Here is a 15,509-nt window from a genome sequence, read left to right as displayed (position 1 = left end):
CCCCAGCAGTTACCCATAGAAGTCAATGCAACGAAGTCCTCACCACAACGAACCATTTGTCTGGCTTGTTTTAACTCCAACGAAACTTTCGCTTGGTGGGACTGGGTTTGAACATTTATTTCACGATAAAATAAGCACAACACCAGCCATCTGTAGCTTTTTAAACATTCAGGGCGCTTAGTTTCACTGAAAACGAGCGCTGTGTGCCCACACGTATAGGTGGATGCCATTGCTCGCTGGTGATAACAATGTGGCTGGCCGTCTTCGCACGAGGCGAAGGCCCGGTTCCCCAAGCGGGAGCTACAGCCAATCCGTATCCAGTTGAAATCGCGTGTATGTGTCGTGCTGGCACTGCGCTGCCATGTCTGCGTTGTGAACAGCTGTCACTGCCGTTTTCCTTCTACCATGCTTCAAAACCAAAAGCAAAAATAATGTTTGTGTGTTTAGTCTTGAACTCGTGTCATCCTATCTAAATCACGAGTGCCCGCTTAAAATAAATGCAAGCGTGCACTCGCGATAAATGCAAGCACGCCGCTTGCCTGCCAAGGTCAGATGCCGCTGTGCCCAGTCAGAGGATAAGATAATGGCAGCCACTCTTGTCTTAAGAGAGAAGGTGCTATGTGCAAAGTAATCAGCTCGGTAGATATACGTTGTTGTACAGCAATATGTTTTGACTGCATTCACCCCCCACTCAAGGTATGGCGCTCTTTACGTGGGGGTAAAAAATACATAATCGGTAATATATTTGTCATCCAAGCAAACACAATGTAACTGCGTGTCACTCATTTTTCTAAACATTGCATTATGCAGTCAATGTTGCTGAAAATACACAGGGATATTTTTGTTGTCCTTTTGTGGTGTCTTGGGACAGATATCGCCTCGACGAATTTCTGCTTTAGGGCAATTTTTCGCACGTCTCAGCAATTTTGTTGAAGCGGAATTCGACTGCAGCTCATATGAAAGAAAGAAGAAAAACCATCACACAATGGTGCAACGTCATTATGGGCATTGGAGCGACAGCCAAGAAAGGTGGATTCTCTTTGACCCCCCAACAGATCAAATAATGCCCAAGACATCCACTAAAAAAGTCAAATAATAAGGGTGGGTTAAACTTAACAATGCAGCCTTAGACATGTCTTTGACTAATCCGCTCCAGTGCCTCTTTGAGATTTCCGAATTATTGGTTTGTGTTACAGTTAAACCTGGATGTAACGAATTCCTGGAGTTAAGTTTTTCAATTCCCCATTGCCAGCCCCAATGAAACCCACGTGCTTGCGACCTCTTTGTATCGAAGGCATTGCGATGGTAAACCCTGATGTAGCGAATTCGCTATGCTTCGATAAGGCATTGTTTTTTGCACTTTTTCTGAAAAATCAGCTCGAGAAATGCACTAATTCAGTGATCTTTGCCCGCGCCGCAAACTAAGGTGCGTTTCCAGTGTCAATGCGGTGTCGGTTAGGCGCTAGGCCTGCCTGTCGACGTGTAATCGCGAGTGTCCACTGCTGCCTCTGGTGTCGGTGACGAGTTCTGCTGCCAGAATAAAAAAACTTTTGCCTTTTCAAGACAAACTCGCAATTTTAAGTACCGTCTCCCTTGCCGAGAAAGAAGAACTCACCGCCTGGTATGTCCCAGCTGGCCCCCTCTCAACAATTATGAGTGCGGAAAAGAGCATCAAGTTCCCGAAAAGGTGCCCTTTCAGCACAAGTTTGGTCCTTGAAACGGGTTAGGGCACCGAAAACTGTCAAAAGGCACAGGTGATACTTGTTTAACAGTATACGTACAAAAATACGGTAGTCTTTGCCAACACAGTGCCCTCGTCCTAGTCAGTCAAGGCAGCCCTTTTTGGTGCAGCATTGCAACAACCATTCCCATGCTCCATTTGCTTCTGACAGGACCCACAAAAAAAAAAAAAATGGGTGGGGGGGGGGGGGGAGGTAGGGAGAGGTAGGGAGATAGTGATATCGAATAGTGTTATAGGGGGAGGTAGGGAGATAGTGTTATCGGACCCTGTAAGCATCACATGAAAACTTCCGAGTGGTGAAAACCTTCCGCTCCAGCTTGCACGCAAATTTTTGGGGCAGCACCTACAATCCAAGGGGTGTCAGTGGGAACTGCAGGGTGACACTAGGGTATTTTTCGCTTACGCTTATTTTTAGCTTACGGCCAATGGCACCGGTGACACTGGCCTTTCTGCAACATGGGGCCCTCACTGCCATTTCTTATCAAACCCTAGCAGGCCAAGCAAGAAAGAACAAGACAGATGCCCCCTCAACTCACGTGTCCCAGGCGAGCATTGCGACCCACGGCCTCCAGGTCGGCCTGCGCCAGCAGGGTGGGCCAGTGGCCGCCCCGCTGCTCGGCGCAGTGCCGCCACAGAAGGCGCGCCGACCCGCCGAGCGCCAGGCAGCGACAGCCCGTCAGGGCGTCTAGGTCTCCGAGGCCCGAGAAGGAGGACAGCAACACCGACTGCACCGTGGACGCCTCCCGGCCGCCACGGCTCCAGTGCAGCAGGGGGGCCCCACTGTCTTCGGTCTCCGACAGGCTCTCCCGGGCCCTGCGCAGACAGTGAAGTCCTTCTCCCTCTCTTCCTTTTTTCTCTCGCTCCAAACGGGCATCGAAGGAGGACAGAGAAAGAGCGCCCCACCTGCCCTGCCAGTCCCACCAGAGCTCGACGCACTGGACGGCCGTGACATGGTTGCCGCAGAACTCGGCCGCCTGGGCCGCCTTCAGCAGGTCCACTTGCAGCCGCAGGCCGTCCCATAGCGTGCTGGCTCTGCACACACACACACACACCAGTTGCTTAAAAAAATGAAGGAAGCTCACACTAATGCGTAAGACTTGAAGGTAGCAAAGCTGTACACAACCTTCACGGCCACCGCGAAGGTTTAAGTCCACGATTGGGGCTGATTTGCTTCTTCACTGCCCAACAACCTTCACTCCATCATTGGGCCTGTTCGATTTTCCACTTCTGGCTGCCTGGGGCTGCCCGCGGGCTGCCAGAGGCGAGAGCCGGTCATTCGTTTTCCTCAGGCAGCTCGAAATGTCACTTCCGGCGGCGCCACAACGTCTTCGATTTTTCTGGGTCGGCAACTTCTGGCTCCCCGCAAGCTGCTAGAGCCGCCCGGGTGTTCGTGGGCTGGCGGCGAGCGGGCACAAATCTGGCAGATAGCAGACGACGCTGCTAGCAGACGACAAAAGGAAAGCGACTCGGCGAGTTTCAAAACAAAATTGCGATCATTTTTCGTTCTTTCAGATTTGATGGTTTGGAATTTATTTATGGGTTATGAAAAATCACTTTTATGCACATTTCAGTTTATTTTTCACATTGCAACACCCGTTTTGTTTTTCAACAAGGAGAGAGTTGACATGATTCGCGCCGAAACGGTCATTTGCGGTTCGTCTTCTTACAGACATGAGGGCCTATTTCAGCTCGTGGGCGAGGGCGGCGTGACAATTCTAGATGAAGCCATGTCTGAGTTTATTACTTCAGCGAGTACATTGGTTGTCTGCGTGTTATGAATGGAAGTTTTTGTTTATTCCTCCGGAAAGAAAAAAGAGCTCTCTCGCAGCACTCTGGCGTCGTGGGTGCTGCCAGGAAAGCCGGCGAACACGTCGATGATCACCATGTCCGCATTGTAGATCCCCTGAAGTACGATGGAGTGAAATTTCTTGCAATTGTAGTAACCTCCTTCGGACTACGAGGGTCTACAAATGCGGCACCCATAAATCGCGCAGATCATGTCCGACAGTCTTCCGCTTCCTCTCCCACTTGTTTAGCTCCAATACTGCTCAGTCCGGCCACAATATTTCCCATCCGCTGATAGAAATATACAAATCCGATGACTCGGTAGGCTGCGGCGTGAACAGATGACTCGCTCACGCTGAATTCGCGATATGTACATGGTACACTGTGTACCGATTTACGACAGGGCAGTCAGATCTGTCTTCTGGGCAGGTATTTCGGGGCGTCCTCGCAGGCCTTCGGGGTGGAATTCGTAGTGTTGAATTTCGGCGACCAGGGCGGCCACTGTACGTCGCGACAGGCGAAACAGAATCCTGAACTCGAACTCCAGGTAGGTCCACAACGTTCTCCATGTAGACGGGTGTGCGGTGCCGTTCTTCCCGCTGGGCCATCGTGAGGACGACGCACCCATTGAAAACGTTGGTTTCGCAATCTTACTCAACGCGTCAGAGAGAGCAGCGAGTGCACTTGCGTCGTCCGACATTTTTGCGCTGAAACTGTAGCAGACGACCGAAAAAATGTTGCTCCGCAGCGCTCGTAGCAGCTGGGATTTCTCGGTCCCGGCTTCTGGTGTATCCCGAGGCGCTTGAACAACGTATTCATGACGTAACTTCCTGCCCGAGAGCAAGCTTCTGGCAGCCCACGGGCTGCCAGAACGCCCGTAAATCGAACAGGCCCATTGTTGCTATAAGTGTGAGCGTCCTTCATTTTTTCGGAAGTGGTCGTCATTGGATATTACCTTGGAGGGGTTTACGCTATGACGTATCTTTCTCGTTCCGAGCACGTGTTGCCATGATTACAACGAGCCCTGGAGGTTTTTTCTTGTTGTTGTTGTTGTTGTCAATGTTGGCCAATCTGCCTAAGTGGGTATGCTCGACTTGACAAACCTGTGCAGGGGACGCTGGGTGGTCGTCACTAGGCACACACACACGAGCGCGAATTTTCTTGGCACTGTTAACTGCCTGGCAGTCGCCGCGAGGCTCGCGTTCACGTGCATGTGGGCACGCTCGGCAATTTCTTAGTATTTTTAACTGCAAACAAAAAAAATTACGATTTCCTAAACAGCTTCACTGTAAAAAACGGTGTGCCACCTAGCTGAGCCCAGGGCTTAACCCTGTATGGATTGGACAAGCACCACCACAAGAGCCCTCTGCACAAGAGTGCTGCGCACAATTACACAACGGGAGTCATGCACAGTGAAGATAGAATATGGTATGTATTGTCCCCTGTCGAGAAGATAACAGCCACACCCAGGGCACGAATACTGTGCAGAGGAGACGCTTCACCGGCACTGATCACAAGAAAAGCTCACATGCTGGCTGTGGGAGTTTTTCCTTCCAGAAATGACACAATCGTTCCGCCTTCTCGGTAGTCGTTAGGCAGCAATGCATCAACAAGAAGTGACAGTGATGGAGGAGTGTGGTTGATGGTGGCAAAAGTTTGATTCACCCTTTTCCATTACAATCACCCAGTTATGTTTATTGGCTGTGGCGTTGGTCAGCAGCTGCAAATCTGTTGCTTCATCTGTTTTGCTTAATGCCTCCATTATTTATTTGGAGTTTATGATAACACTGGTATCATTGTTATCGAAACAAAGCAGCCCCTTCAATAAACCAATCTTGAATTTTGTCTTCATGGCCCCTTAATCTTGAAACCCTCTGGAGCAAGTTCTGTAGACGACTTGGAAGAGACATTGCGAGAGCACCACTTCAGGAGACCCACTGACCTCGCCTGTCGGCGCACCAGCATCCGCTCCACAGCCGACATTATGACGGCCACGGAGGCACGGGAGCAGTAGACCCGGCTGGCCACTGCAGATTCCACGCTCACTGCACAGAACACAGGGGCAAAACCGAGAAGGCATTACACAACAGCTTCATCTACTGGATCACAACTGCCATAAGACTCGTAACGTCAATGCGCGCACTGTTTTGAAAGGAGACTGCGCTTAAAAGGACACTGAAGGCTGAACGAAATTTTGTTTTAACTGAATGATTGTACGTTTCATAGCACAGTCAGCTTTTGTTTACAAGCAGATTGAGACTGAAAAATCACAGAAACAACTCGTGTCAGATCAGAAATACTGATAAAGATAATGATGATTACTGGCACTGTTTCGACTGGTACTCAATTCTAATGCGCATGCAATGTTGGGGCATATTTTCCCAGAAAAATGGTTCAATAAGAATTGACTCTTGAGTAATTATGGTGCTCTGCTTTTCGCTCACATATTATGGTCGATTTCACTTAGTCCTTTAGCATTCCTTGCGCCAGAATTACCCACAAATGTTAAGTGCACTTATTACTTCTTTTTAATGCTGTTAGTACTACAGTCTAGTCCCCTTATAACAATATTGAAGTTCCAAGGCAATTCCATCACTATAACCAATAATTGCTCTAAGCCGGTTGCAAAAAAAAAAAAAAAAAAAAGACAAAGCAGAGGTCAAAACATTTTATTCTCATGCAAGCAAGGTCGTACTACTACTTTTAAGCAGAAAAGATTCCACAGTCGGTGGGCACTGTTTGCTTCATGCGAAGCTGGCGCACATCTTTTTCAAGAGCACCTAGAAAAAGATCGCCTATGGCTGCTTCACCTAGCTTAGCGAAAGGGCCTTGGCAGAAACGAAGTCCCTGAGGGACTGCACCATGCATTGGGCCTGAATAGGCTGCGCAACCACGTTGTCTGAGTCGTCACTGTCACTGCTGTCCGCAGCATGTATCTACGTAACGATCGTCTCTTCAGTGAGGCACTCAGACGTTTTGAAAACATCGGCCCTGACGTCCTTTCCGCGGAAAAACAAAAGGAAGTTGAAGAGGCACCCAGTCAAGTTCAAAGTGGTGCGCACGTGACACAAAGGGCAAAGTTAATGAACGTGTGAGTGGGCGCGGGGACGACGCCAAAGTGGCAGCGCCAGAAGGGGAGTTCGCAAGAAAAACTGCTCTCTTCCTTTTTGCAATTCCTCATAAGCGGAACAGTCGACTCGTTTCTGAGGGGTGGAAGGAATACGAGGCGCCCCACGGCTCGTGGCGCATGCCGTCGGCGCAGAGAATTGGAAGCAGCTCGCATTTATGGTGCCTGCTGTAACCGGATTCAATTGTTATATCCGATATCGCGGCGCTGGAGCATTGTCATAGCGGTTCATTTTACCACGGAACACATACAAAAGTGAACGACACCATGGTCGTTTATCGTTACATTCGATATATTGTTATAAACGGTATCGTTGCAAGTGGCCTCGACTGTATTAGCAGTTGAGTTACTGGCACAGTCATAATTCAGTTTGAAGCTTAAACCTTCGCATATCACTAACGTCGAAGCCCAGCCATCTTGCACGTGTGCCGTTTCCCTGCTGCAAGCGTGTTCAGTGAGAGCATGCACGCACCGGGCTCGGAGTTGACCGTGCACTGGCTCTGGCCGTCGTCCCGGGGCCGGCTTTCTGCGTGGCGCTCCAGGAACATGGCCACGCCCGACACCACGGCAGTCCAGTGCGCACGCTCATCGGCCAGGGTCTCCACCACAAATGGGAACAGCTGCTCACACAGCTCCGTCTGGCATGGACGAGCAACAACGGGACATAAGTGCGTCCCCTACTTCGGCACCTGTTAACTCCATGCATGCTTTCTCACATTAGGCATTTCAGAAAACAGACAAGACAAACTAGTGAAACATTTTGCTCGTTTGTCTTGTCTGGTTTAATTTAAATTCAACCCTCTTTTGCACACACCAAGTTGATAACAGAACATTGGTCATTGCATGCAGAAAAAAAAAACTTGGAAGGGAAATAAACTTGAAAAAGGCTTCGCAAATTTCACACTAGGAACCTAAGCGATTTATTACACTAACTAAGAGCACATCTGCAGTGAATCCTGCAAAGAGTAAAAGCTACAGACCGCCACGCTTACAATGCCTGCTGGAAAGTCCCATCGTGGAAGAAGTTTCCGATATTCACGGACAGTTGTTCTGAAATTGGCCACACCACCCCCGATGTTGAGATGCCTAAAAGTACCCCGGGATGCCCCTTTCCGTGGAAGGCTGGGCTCACCTCCATCTCGCAGAGCGGCAGCAGGGCCCAGAAGAAGTGGTCCTCGGTGCAGCGGACCAGCGTGCACACCAGGTTCCTGACCCAGGTGGCATGGTCGCAGGGGCCCTCGGGGGCCCACAGCTCCCACGGCTCCGCGTCCGCAGGGCCGGGGGGACGCTCCAAGAGGCACACCTACAGTCACGCGACACAGACTCGTCGCACCAAAGAGCAACGGCCGCGGAGCTGGCAAGGCCCTCGTGCTGGGCAAATCGGGGCCTGCCTCATTCTCTTCTCTGCCACAACCCTCATCTTTGCATTTTTTTTTTCTCTCTAATGCAAGCTATTGAGGCCACAGCAGTTCGTCAATGTGGCGACCCGAAACACATTTTCCCTTTCCCCTCGACAAGCAGTGCTAAACTCGTGAAATATCGAACCAGCAAACTTGTAAACTTTTAACGCAGTAGCTAGCAGCACACTGAAACCTTGTTAAAGCGTACCCAACAGGGATGCAAAGAAAGTACATACTAACCGGCGCTACTATTTATCTAAATGAGTTAGGTAAAAAGGAAGCTTAGTCGGGGATTCGGCTTAACTACGAATAAAAAAACTTGCAGCTTATCCGGGTATGGTTTAACAAGATTCCACGGTATTACGATATGAATGCATCTATAACATGCACAAAGTTGAATTCCACTGGGATTGACCAGTTAGGTCTGTCCTGCCAACATTTTTCCACAAGACTGAAACACTGGCAGAGTTAGAATTCATTTGAGACAAGGAAAAATAGGCAGCAGAAGTCGCTTGCAGAGCTTGCAGAGGTCGGGCAGCGAACCCAATGGACGACATGTCCAGCATGTGATGAGACAGGCACTGCTAAAAGTAGGCTCAGTAGCTGCTCAAACCCTTATGTTTACGTCCCAGGACATACACTAGTGCACTGATACCCAGAGCTTTCAGAGCAAAAAGCACATGGCAGCGGCCTATGACCTGAGCGGATCAGACTGCACTTAATGAAAGGCAGTGGGAGCTCAGCTGTTCCTGCTCGAAGCTGTGCTTGTCAGCTGGGCGTGGCACTGACGTCAGCGGTAGGGCAGCAGCCCCAGCGGGCCTGCGACGCACCTTGTGGCTGCAGAAGGGGTGCAGGAAGGCAAAGACGTCCTCCATGTCTGCCCTGCTGTGGTGACTGGCAAAGGACACTCCCGAGCGGGTGGACAGGGCACACTTGAGGGCCCTGCACGCCACGCCAGACAGCTGGGGGCTGCAGGAGAGAGGGGGAGAAGGAAAGGAGAACGCGCCACTCTTGTGGTACAACAGGAGGACATCTTCGACGATTTGTCGGTTTTTATTCTCCAGGAACTAATCAGGTAGGGACGCTGTGCACAGCCATAAAAACTTGTGGGTTTTTCATTACCGTATTTACTCGCGTAATCCTCGCACTCGCGTAATCCTCGCACCCCTAATGTGAGCCACCAAAACTTGGATTTTTTGGTTCCTCGCATAATCCTCGCACCCCCAACTTTGCAGCGGCGAAAGTTGCCTGCTCGCGAAACCCGCATGGTGCACGCGCTTTCCAACGCGCGCCCTCCCCCGCCGCCTCTCCGTTCGGCGGAGAGCGCTGTGTATCCAAGGCCGTCCAGGCGCCCTAACAACCCTAGCAGCGTGTTAGGGCGCCTGTTAAACAGGCGCCCTAACACGCTGCTCACACTGTCCTTGAGCCGGTTTCGCGTGCGCGCAACTAGACGGCGTTCGCGCAGCCCGCTGTCGTGTCGTCGTCGTGGTCCCGTCACTCGCGTCAACGGTGGATAGCTCGCTGCCATTTTGAGAACTTTTTGATCTCTCTGTTTTGTGCTTGGTGCCGCTTTCAAATTGAAAGCGATAGAGTACGCGATCGAACACGGCAACCGCGCCGCAGGCAGGCACTTCGGCGTCACCGACTTTAATGTGCGTTACTGCAGGGGTAGGGCACGCACATGGCGACTACGAGATAGGGCGCGCGCCCGAAAGCAAAGGCGGCAATTTCATGATCGCTGATTGACGAGAGACTGTTTACGTTGTAAATAATGAAATAAAAAGAAATAGCTGCTGTTGGCAACACTGAGCTTACATATACAAAAAACGACCGCTACAATTAGCGGGATTGGCAGGAGGCAGATTGGCAACACTGTGCACCGGATTTTTTTTTTTTCCCCGCATAATTCTCGCACCTTTAACTTAGCATTGACTTTTCCGAAAAAAAAAAAGTGCGAGGATTATGCGAGTAAATACGGTATACCGACCTCAAAACGAAAGATCTCACATATCCCACTAAATTCTAGTCACAAAATAAAACATTTGTGCGAAATTTTGAGTGAGAACTCGTGAAGATGCAAATGGTTTGTGAGCAAAAAAAATAAAGGGAAACTCTGAAATACAGTCGAACCCCACAATAACAAAATCCCACGAGTACGAAATTCCCATGACAATGAAATATTTTCGGATCCCCGGTGAACGTCCATAGAAGCCCATGTATTTCATGTCTCTTGGCAACGAAATGTTTCTGGGCAGCGATCCCACATTAACGAAATTCGCTGCAAGTTCGGTCAGCATTTTATCTACCCATTTGAGGCTAACACTGTTTAAAAAGTGCTCAAATTCATTTTTTGCACACTCAGGGGTGAGACAGCTGAACCAGATTTGGGAGCAGCTTTTGGAGCAGCGAAATTTCGATTTTAGAGCAGAAGAACCTTGATTCGGAGCAGAAGAACGACATTTATTATGTCACCTTAGGAGCCTAAAAAATCAAATTTTTGGCCACTCAGGGGGGGGAGTGCGCTTTTTAATCGGTTTTGAACGTACATAACACTGAAACAGCCTTTCAATAAAGTTTTTTCTACCTGAGTATCACAAGGAACGAACTACACTACCTTTTTCAAACCATTTTTACATTCTTGGGCTCTATGCATAGATAACACGGAGTTCCGTTGAAAATATCGAATTGAAAAACTAAGCAATTTTAAGAAATTTTTATTATCTCATGAATGCCGAAGTTGTTAGTTTTGTAATCCCAGACTCGGCGTTACGCACAACTGAGAGCCACGGCAAAAGTTGCGCAAAGCAAGGTGACAGTCGTCGCACCCCACCAGCCCTCCCATTTCAAGCCCCAAGGTGGGCGTTCACTACGATCGTAATTAGAGTATTTCAATTCAATTCAGATAGATGAACCATTATTACTAGCGCGCAATAATAGCCGTCCCACTATCGGACACTGCTTGAACATTTGCCGGTGATGCAGCCTGCGCCGCCACTTCTGCAGGGTCCATCGTCCCACTCCCGCCGCTCGCAAGCTCACTGTCAATAGCAACAATAACTCAACGCCGCAATGAGTCCCAAATTTCACTTCAAGCACGCACCGCGCCTCACACTCAAGGCCGAAACACGGCGATATCGAGGGTACCCCGTTGTTTTTGATGAACCCCCGTCTTTCGAGTCGCGTAACTTCCTGCAACAGGTCAAACGTAAACCCGGCCACCCACATAACCAAAACCGCGGTAGAAAGCGGCGAAGAGCCCTCTGCCTGAACCACGAGAAACTGCTTCGCCCAGCGGCCATGTTTTCCAATCTTCACCGCACCAAGATGGCGGCACCCAGTAATGTCGTTCTGGAGATGCGGCGCTCCCAAAATTGCCGTTTTAAAATCAACTTGCACAAGTAGTTTGTGAAAACTTTATATATGGCAAAACTTTAAAAATTCGCACAATATAACATGTGCAACCCGACATTGTGACTTTCGAAAAAAGTATCCCGTGGACAATTTTATGCGGGTTTTTTATTGAATGATCAATCAATTAAACCTTTACAAACTAGAGCACTGCACGGGCCCAGGCCGGCCCGAAAGCCCGGGCCCGACCCGGGCCCGGGCTCAATGCCGCAGGCCCGGGCCGGGCTCGGGCTTGAATTCATAGGCACGGCCGTTGATAGGTCCGACGTGAAGTGTAGAAAAGAGCACCAAAATGAATATTCTTAGTTTATTTTTGCGCGCTTCTTTCTGTTAGTTGTACGCATTATTTTAAAAACGTGTTTTGCTAGGTCTGATGGTCACTATACTGCAATTTTAATGACATTTCTTGTACAGCATCAAGATTTTCTATTTTGTTGTATAACATACCAAAGATACGATTACAAGGAATGCCCAAGAGGGGAAGGACTAATTCAGACATTCTGGAGCTGTGCACCTATGTCTATGTATGTACACGTGTGTTTTAGATATCGCACCAATCAAAATGCGGCTGCCGTGGCCGGGAATCAAACACGCATGCCAGAGAAACACCACCGCTTAACGACCACTGCATGTGAAGTACTTCGACACGCGTACATACTCGTTGGTTCAAATGCGGATCGAAAAATGTCAGCAATACCAACTTGTGGCCGAGACAACCACGTGAAGTTGGCAAGAGTCTGGTCATAAAAGGTGATGATGTCTCTCGTGCAAGAATACGAGGTATTATTACGCCGATGTGGTGTGAACTGCAGACGGTGCAAGCTAAGCTATGTGCACTTTTAAACCCTTATTTTTTGCGTTTCAGTTCATGACGTGCTGGTACAGACTAGATGCTCCGTCTGAAAGCCCGGAATATAATAAACAAACTTTCTTTAGCGTCAAAGACCGATCCTGGTCACACACGCGCGGGCCCTCCTTAGGCCAAAAAATAAATTACCGGGCCGGGCCGGGCCCGGGCTTGAGATGGCGGGCCCGGGCCGGGCTCGGGCCAGGCTCACTTATGAATGCCCGGGCCCGGACCGGGCTCGGGCTAGGTGTTACGGGCCCGGGTCGGGCTCGGGCTTCGCGAAGCGGGCTCGGGCCGGGCTCGGGCCTTAAAATCAGGCCCGTGCAGTGCTCTATTACAAACAGCATCACCTTCAAGGTGCTGGAAAATTATGCCGTCAGTAAGCATTTTCCCACACTGAAATTGACGGGAGCGTTAAAATCCTTGGCTCTCAGACTGTTTTGGAGCAGCCTGGCGCAGGAAAACGAATTTGTATCAAAACTGCGCAATATGCGCAGCTGTCTCACCCCTGCACACTTCAAGTGCATAAACCTCTACTTCTGCCACAGTGCACTTGGATGGCTGCCACCATATTTGTTTACAAAAAGGCCATATTGCATGCAGCTGTGGAGGCAGCCTCGCAGCGACACCACCAGGGGCAACTGACTAATGGCACGGCTTTGGCTTGGGCTACGCTAGCCAGCCTGAAACACTGAACAGCACGCGTGCATTTGTTGTGTGTGGTGATCGGCACATTTGCCCTCGATAAGATGCTTCTGCCACCCCAAAAGCGGCTATTGCTACGAGATAAGGCAGCCATCACTGCTCAAGTCAGTGGCCCAAGTGGAGGAAGGGAGCTTAGTGCCGACGAGTTTGGAACTGCGTGCGGCCTTTCAGACGTCAACAAAGTGGTGCTCGCTTGGTTTTGTGAACAGCACCGCAACACCAAGGTGCCACTGTCTGGCAATGTTTGTTAACAGAAGAGGCTGGACTAAGCTAGCAGGTTCAGGCTTGCTCAGTACCGCGCTCCAAGGATAAAAAGGTGCAGAGGTGGAATGTTTCGGATGCGTGCGACACAATTCGGTCGTTCTTAATTAAGTGCACATGAGGAAAAGCGATGAAGCACTTCTTGTACTGTGAGAGCTGAGCTGTGAAGTTGCTGCAGCGCAAGGCTGGTAAAGTAATATAACCGACTTTCGGAGATAAATATTCGGTCTGTGGGCGATTTTCCTGTCATTTCGGCTTTACTCTCACGGCAACGAAATTCTTGCAAAAGCGACTTTTATGGCTTTCGCCAGCGGTTTCGTTATTGTGGGGTTTGACTGTACAAGAACTGTCTTTCCAATATGCACGGGGATCGCCCTCCAAGTGAGTTCCACAACTTCCCTTCCCCCCTTCTCAAGCAGGGCTTTTATAAACAACCACAACTGCTGAAAAAGAGGAGGAGGAAGACGCGGCGGCCCCTCTCACTCGGCGTGGCTGAGGTATCGGTGCATGCGCCCCAGCAGCATCCGGTAGGCCGCCTCGGAGCAGCCCTCGGCCGCGTCGTCCACCATGCCCACCACGATGGGGTTCCAGTGGGCCGTGCCCAGGGCGGGCAGGCCCAGCTCCACGGGGCCCAGCAGGCCCAGGCAGCGCAGGGAGGCCGCACGGACCTGCACACGAGGGAGGGGGGGGGGAACAAGAGGAGGGCGTTCAGCGGGAACCTCACACAGGGTGTCTAGCAAATTGCCTAATTCAATTTCCCTGACTTTTCCATGTTTTCCATGACCATTTTAAACGAAATTCCCTGACTTATACAACAGGCGCCATTCTGTGGAAATGGTTTATGAAGCATACAAAAAGCATATACAAAACACATTAACTTCAGTTTGAGGTTTGCTTGCCTTCTGTTACGGCTTCAGAGAGTTTATTTCATCTTGCGGGATAGAAGCTTCAAGTTGCGCTTCAGCGAGCACCTTTTGCTTTTTTTTTTTTTTTTATTGTCCTGGCTCGACATGCAACGTGAACCGCATGGTGCGTTTTTGCACGCGACTCGGGCGCGTCGCCGTTGCGCGTGCGATTTTTTCACGCCCGCGTCGACGATTCGCGCGCGCGGCAGCTTCTGCCTCGCTCAGAAAATGACGCGCGTCGCGCGAGGAAGTGGGAGGAGCCTGCCGACTTCCGCCAATGGAGAGCCGCACGCCTCATGGTGGCAGTTTTGAAGCTCTCAAGACAGCCGGATGGCCCCGCAAGAGATGTTTAGGCTTACGTAACCCCGGCAGGTATTGCATGGGCGCTAACACTAACGGCGCGGATGATGTTTCATAGTACCGTTTTCGCCCACATTATAAGCTCCTTTACTTCACAAGCAACTTCGTGCGTGCCTTGTGTGGCATTTTAGAGAGCGCTTAGAAGCGGTCGCTCGATCTCCCGTCACCAGTTCGCGGTCGAAGCCGCCGCCATGTTTCCGCTGCCGGCGGCACCGCGCGCAGCGTGCAGGCGGTTCCGCGGCAGCGTCAGAGCGTCTGTGACGTGCGCGGCGCATTTTCGCGAGCAGAAAACCACTTCATGTTCCTTTTTGATTAGGTAATTCTGGCTTCCGATGTCATAAGAATGAAGTTCTTTCAAGATTAGCTCTTCAAAAAAGCGCTGACTAAATTCGCTGGAAAAAAAAAAGAGCGTTGTGCGTGCGATTTGGGCACCACCTACATCGCCCCTCTGCACAAGTGCAACCAGCAACCTAAGCCAGCTGTGAGCTGCGTGAACCACACGGCGAGTTTCTGCGCGCGATTCGTGCGGGGTATTTTCACGGTCGCGTCGACGATTTCGTGCGTGGCTCCTTTCCTGCACAAGCAAGTGCGTTTGTGCCTTGAGTAGCATTTTAAAGAGCGGTTAGAAGCGGTCGTTGGAGCTACCGCACTACTCCGCGGCCGGTGCAGGGTGCAGCCGCCATGTTGCCGGCGCCTGCCGCTCGGCGCGTACCGCGCAGGTGGTTTTCGCGGCGGCGTCAGCGCGCCTCAGGCGTGCGCGGCGCGTTTTTGCTTGCAGAAAAACCAGAAAACGTTTCATGCGGTTTACGTTTTCGTCGCGCGCGAACGTGTTGCGTTCGGTAACTTCTTGGGGGCCCCCAACACTGGTTTCCCCTATTCTGAAACTGTGGGCAGGCCCCGACGTGGTTTTCCCTGACTGGTACTACTTGATTGAAAAATTCCCTGACAATTCCCTGACTTTTCCCGGTGG

At 50.5% G+C, this 15,509-nt stretch overlaps 1 protein-coding gene across 1 annotated transcript in view; it reads right to left on the bottom strand.

Moving 5' to 3' along the window:
• Tefu (Serine/threonine-protein kinase tefu) overlaps nt 1-15,509 on the bottom strand; it is a 175,504-nt gene that overhangs the window by 70,544 nt on the left and 89,451 nt on the right. The window contains exons 34-40 of the mRNA XM_077683624.1: nt 13,758-13,942; nt 8,884-9,022; nt 7,786-7,956; nt 7,126-7,291; nt 5,469-5,571; nt 2,645-2,773; nt 2,278-2,554 (exon numbers count right to left, since the gene is read on the bottom strand). Coding sequence (XP_077539750.1) covers nt 2,278-2,554; nt 2,645-2,773; nt 5,469-5,571; nt 7,126-7,291; nt 7,786-7,956; nt 8,884-9,022; nt 13,758-13,942 — 1,170 coding nt within the window. The remainder of the gene's footprint in view (nt 1-2,277; nt 2,555-2,644; nt 2,774-5,468; nt 5,572-7,125; nt 7,292-7,785; nt 7,957-8,883; nt 9,023-13,757; nt 13,943-15,509) is intronic.

Source organism: Haemaphysalis longicornis, unplaced genomic scaffold, assembly GCF_048455015.1.
Source record: "Haemaphysalis longicornis isolate Haplotype H1 unplaced genomic scaffold, Haemaphysalis longicornis Haplotype H1 scaffold_9, whole genome shotgun sequence".
Taxonomy (NCBI): domain Eukaryota; kingdom Metazoa; phylum Arthropoda; class Arachnida; order Ixodida; family Ixodidae; genus Haemaphysalis; species Haemaphysalis longicornis.
This window is presented reverse-complemented; position numbering and strand designations above follow the sequence as displayed.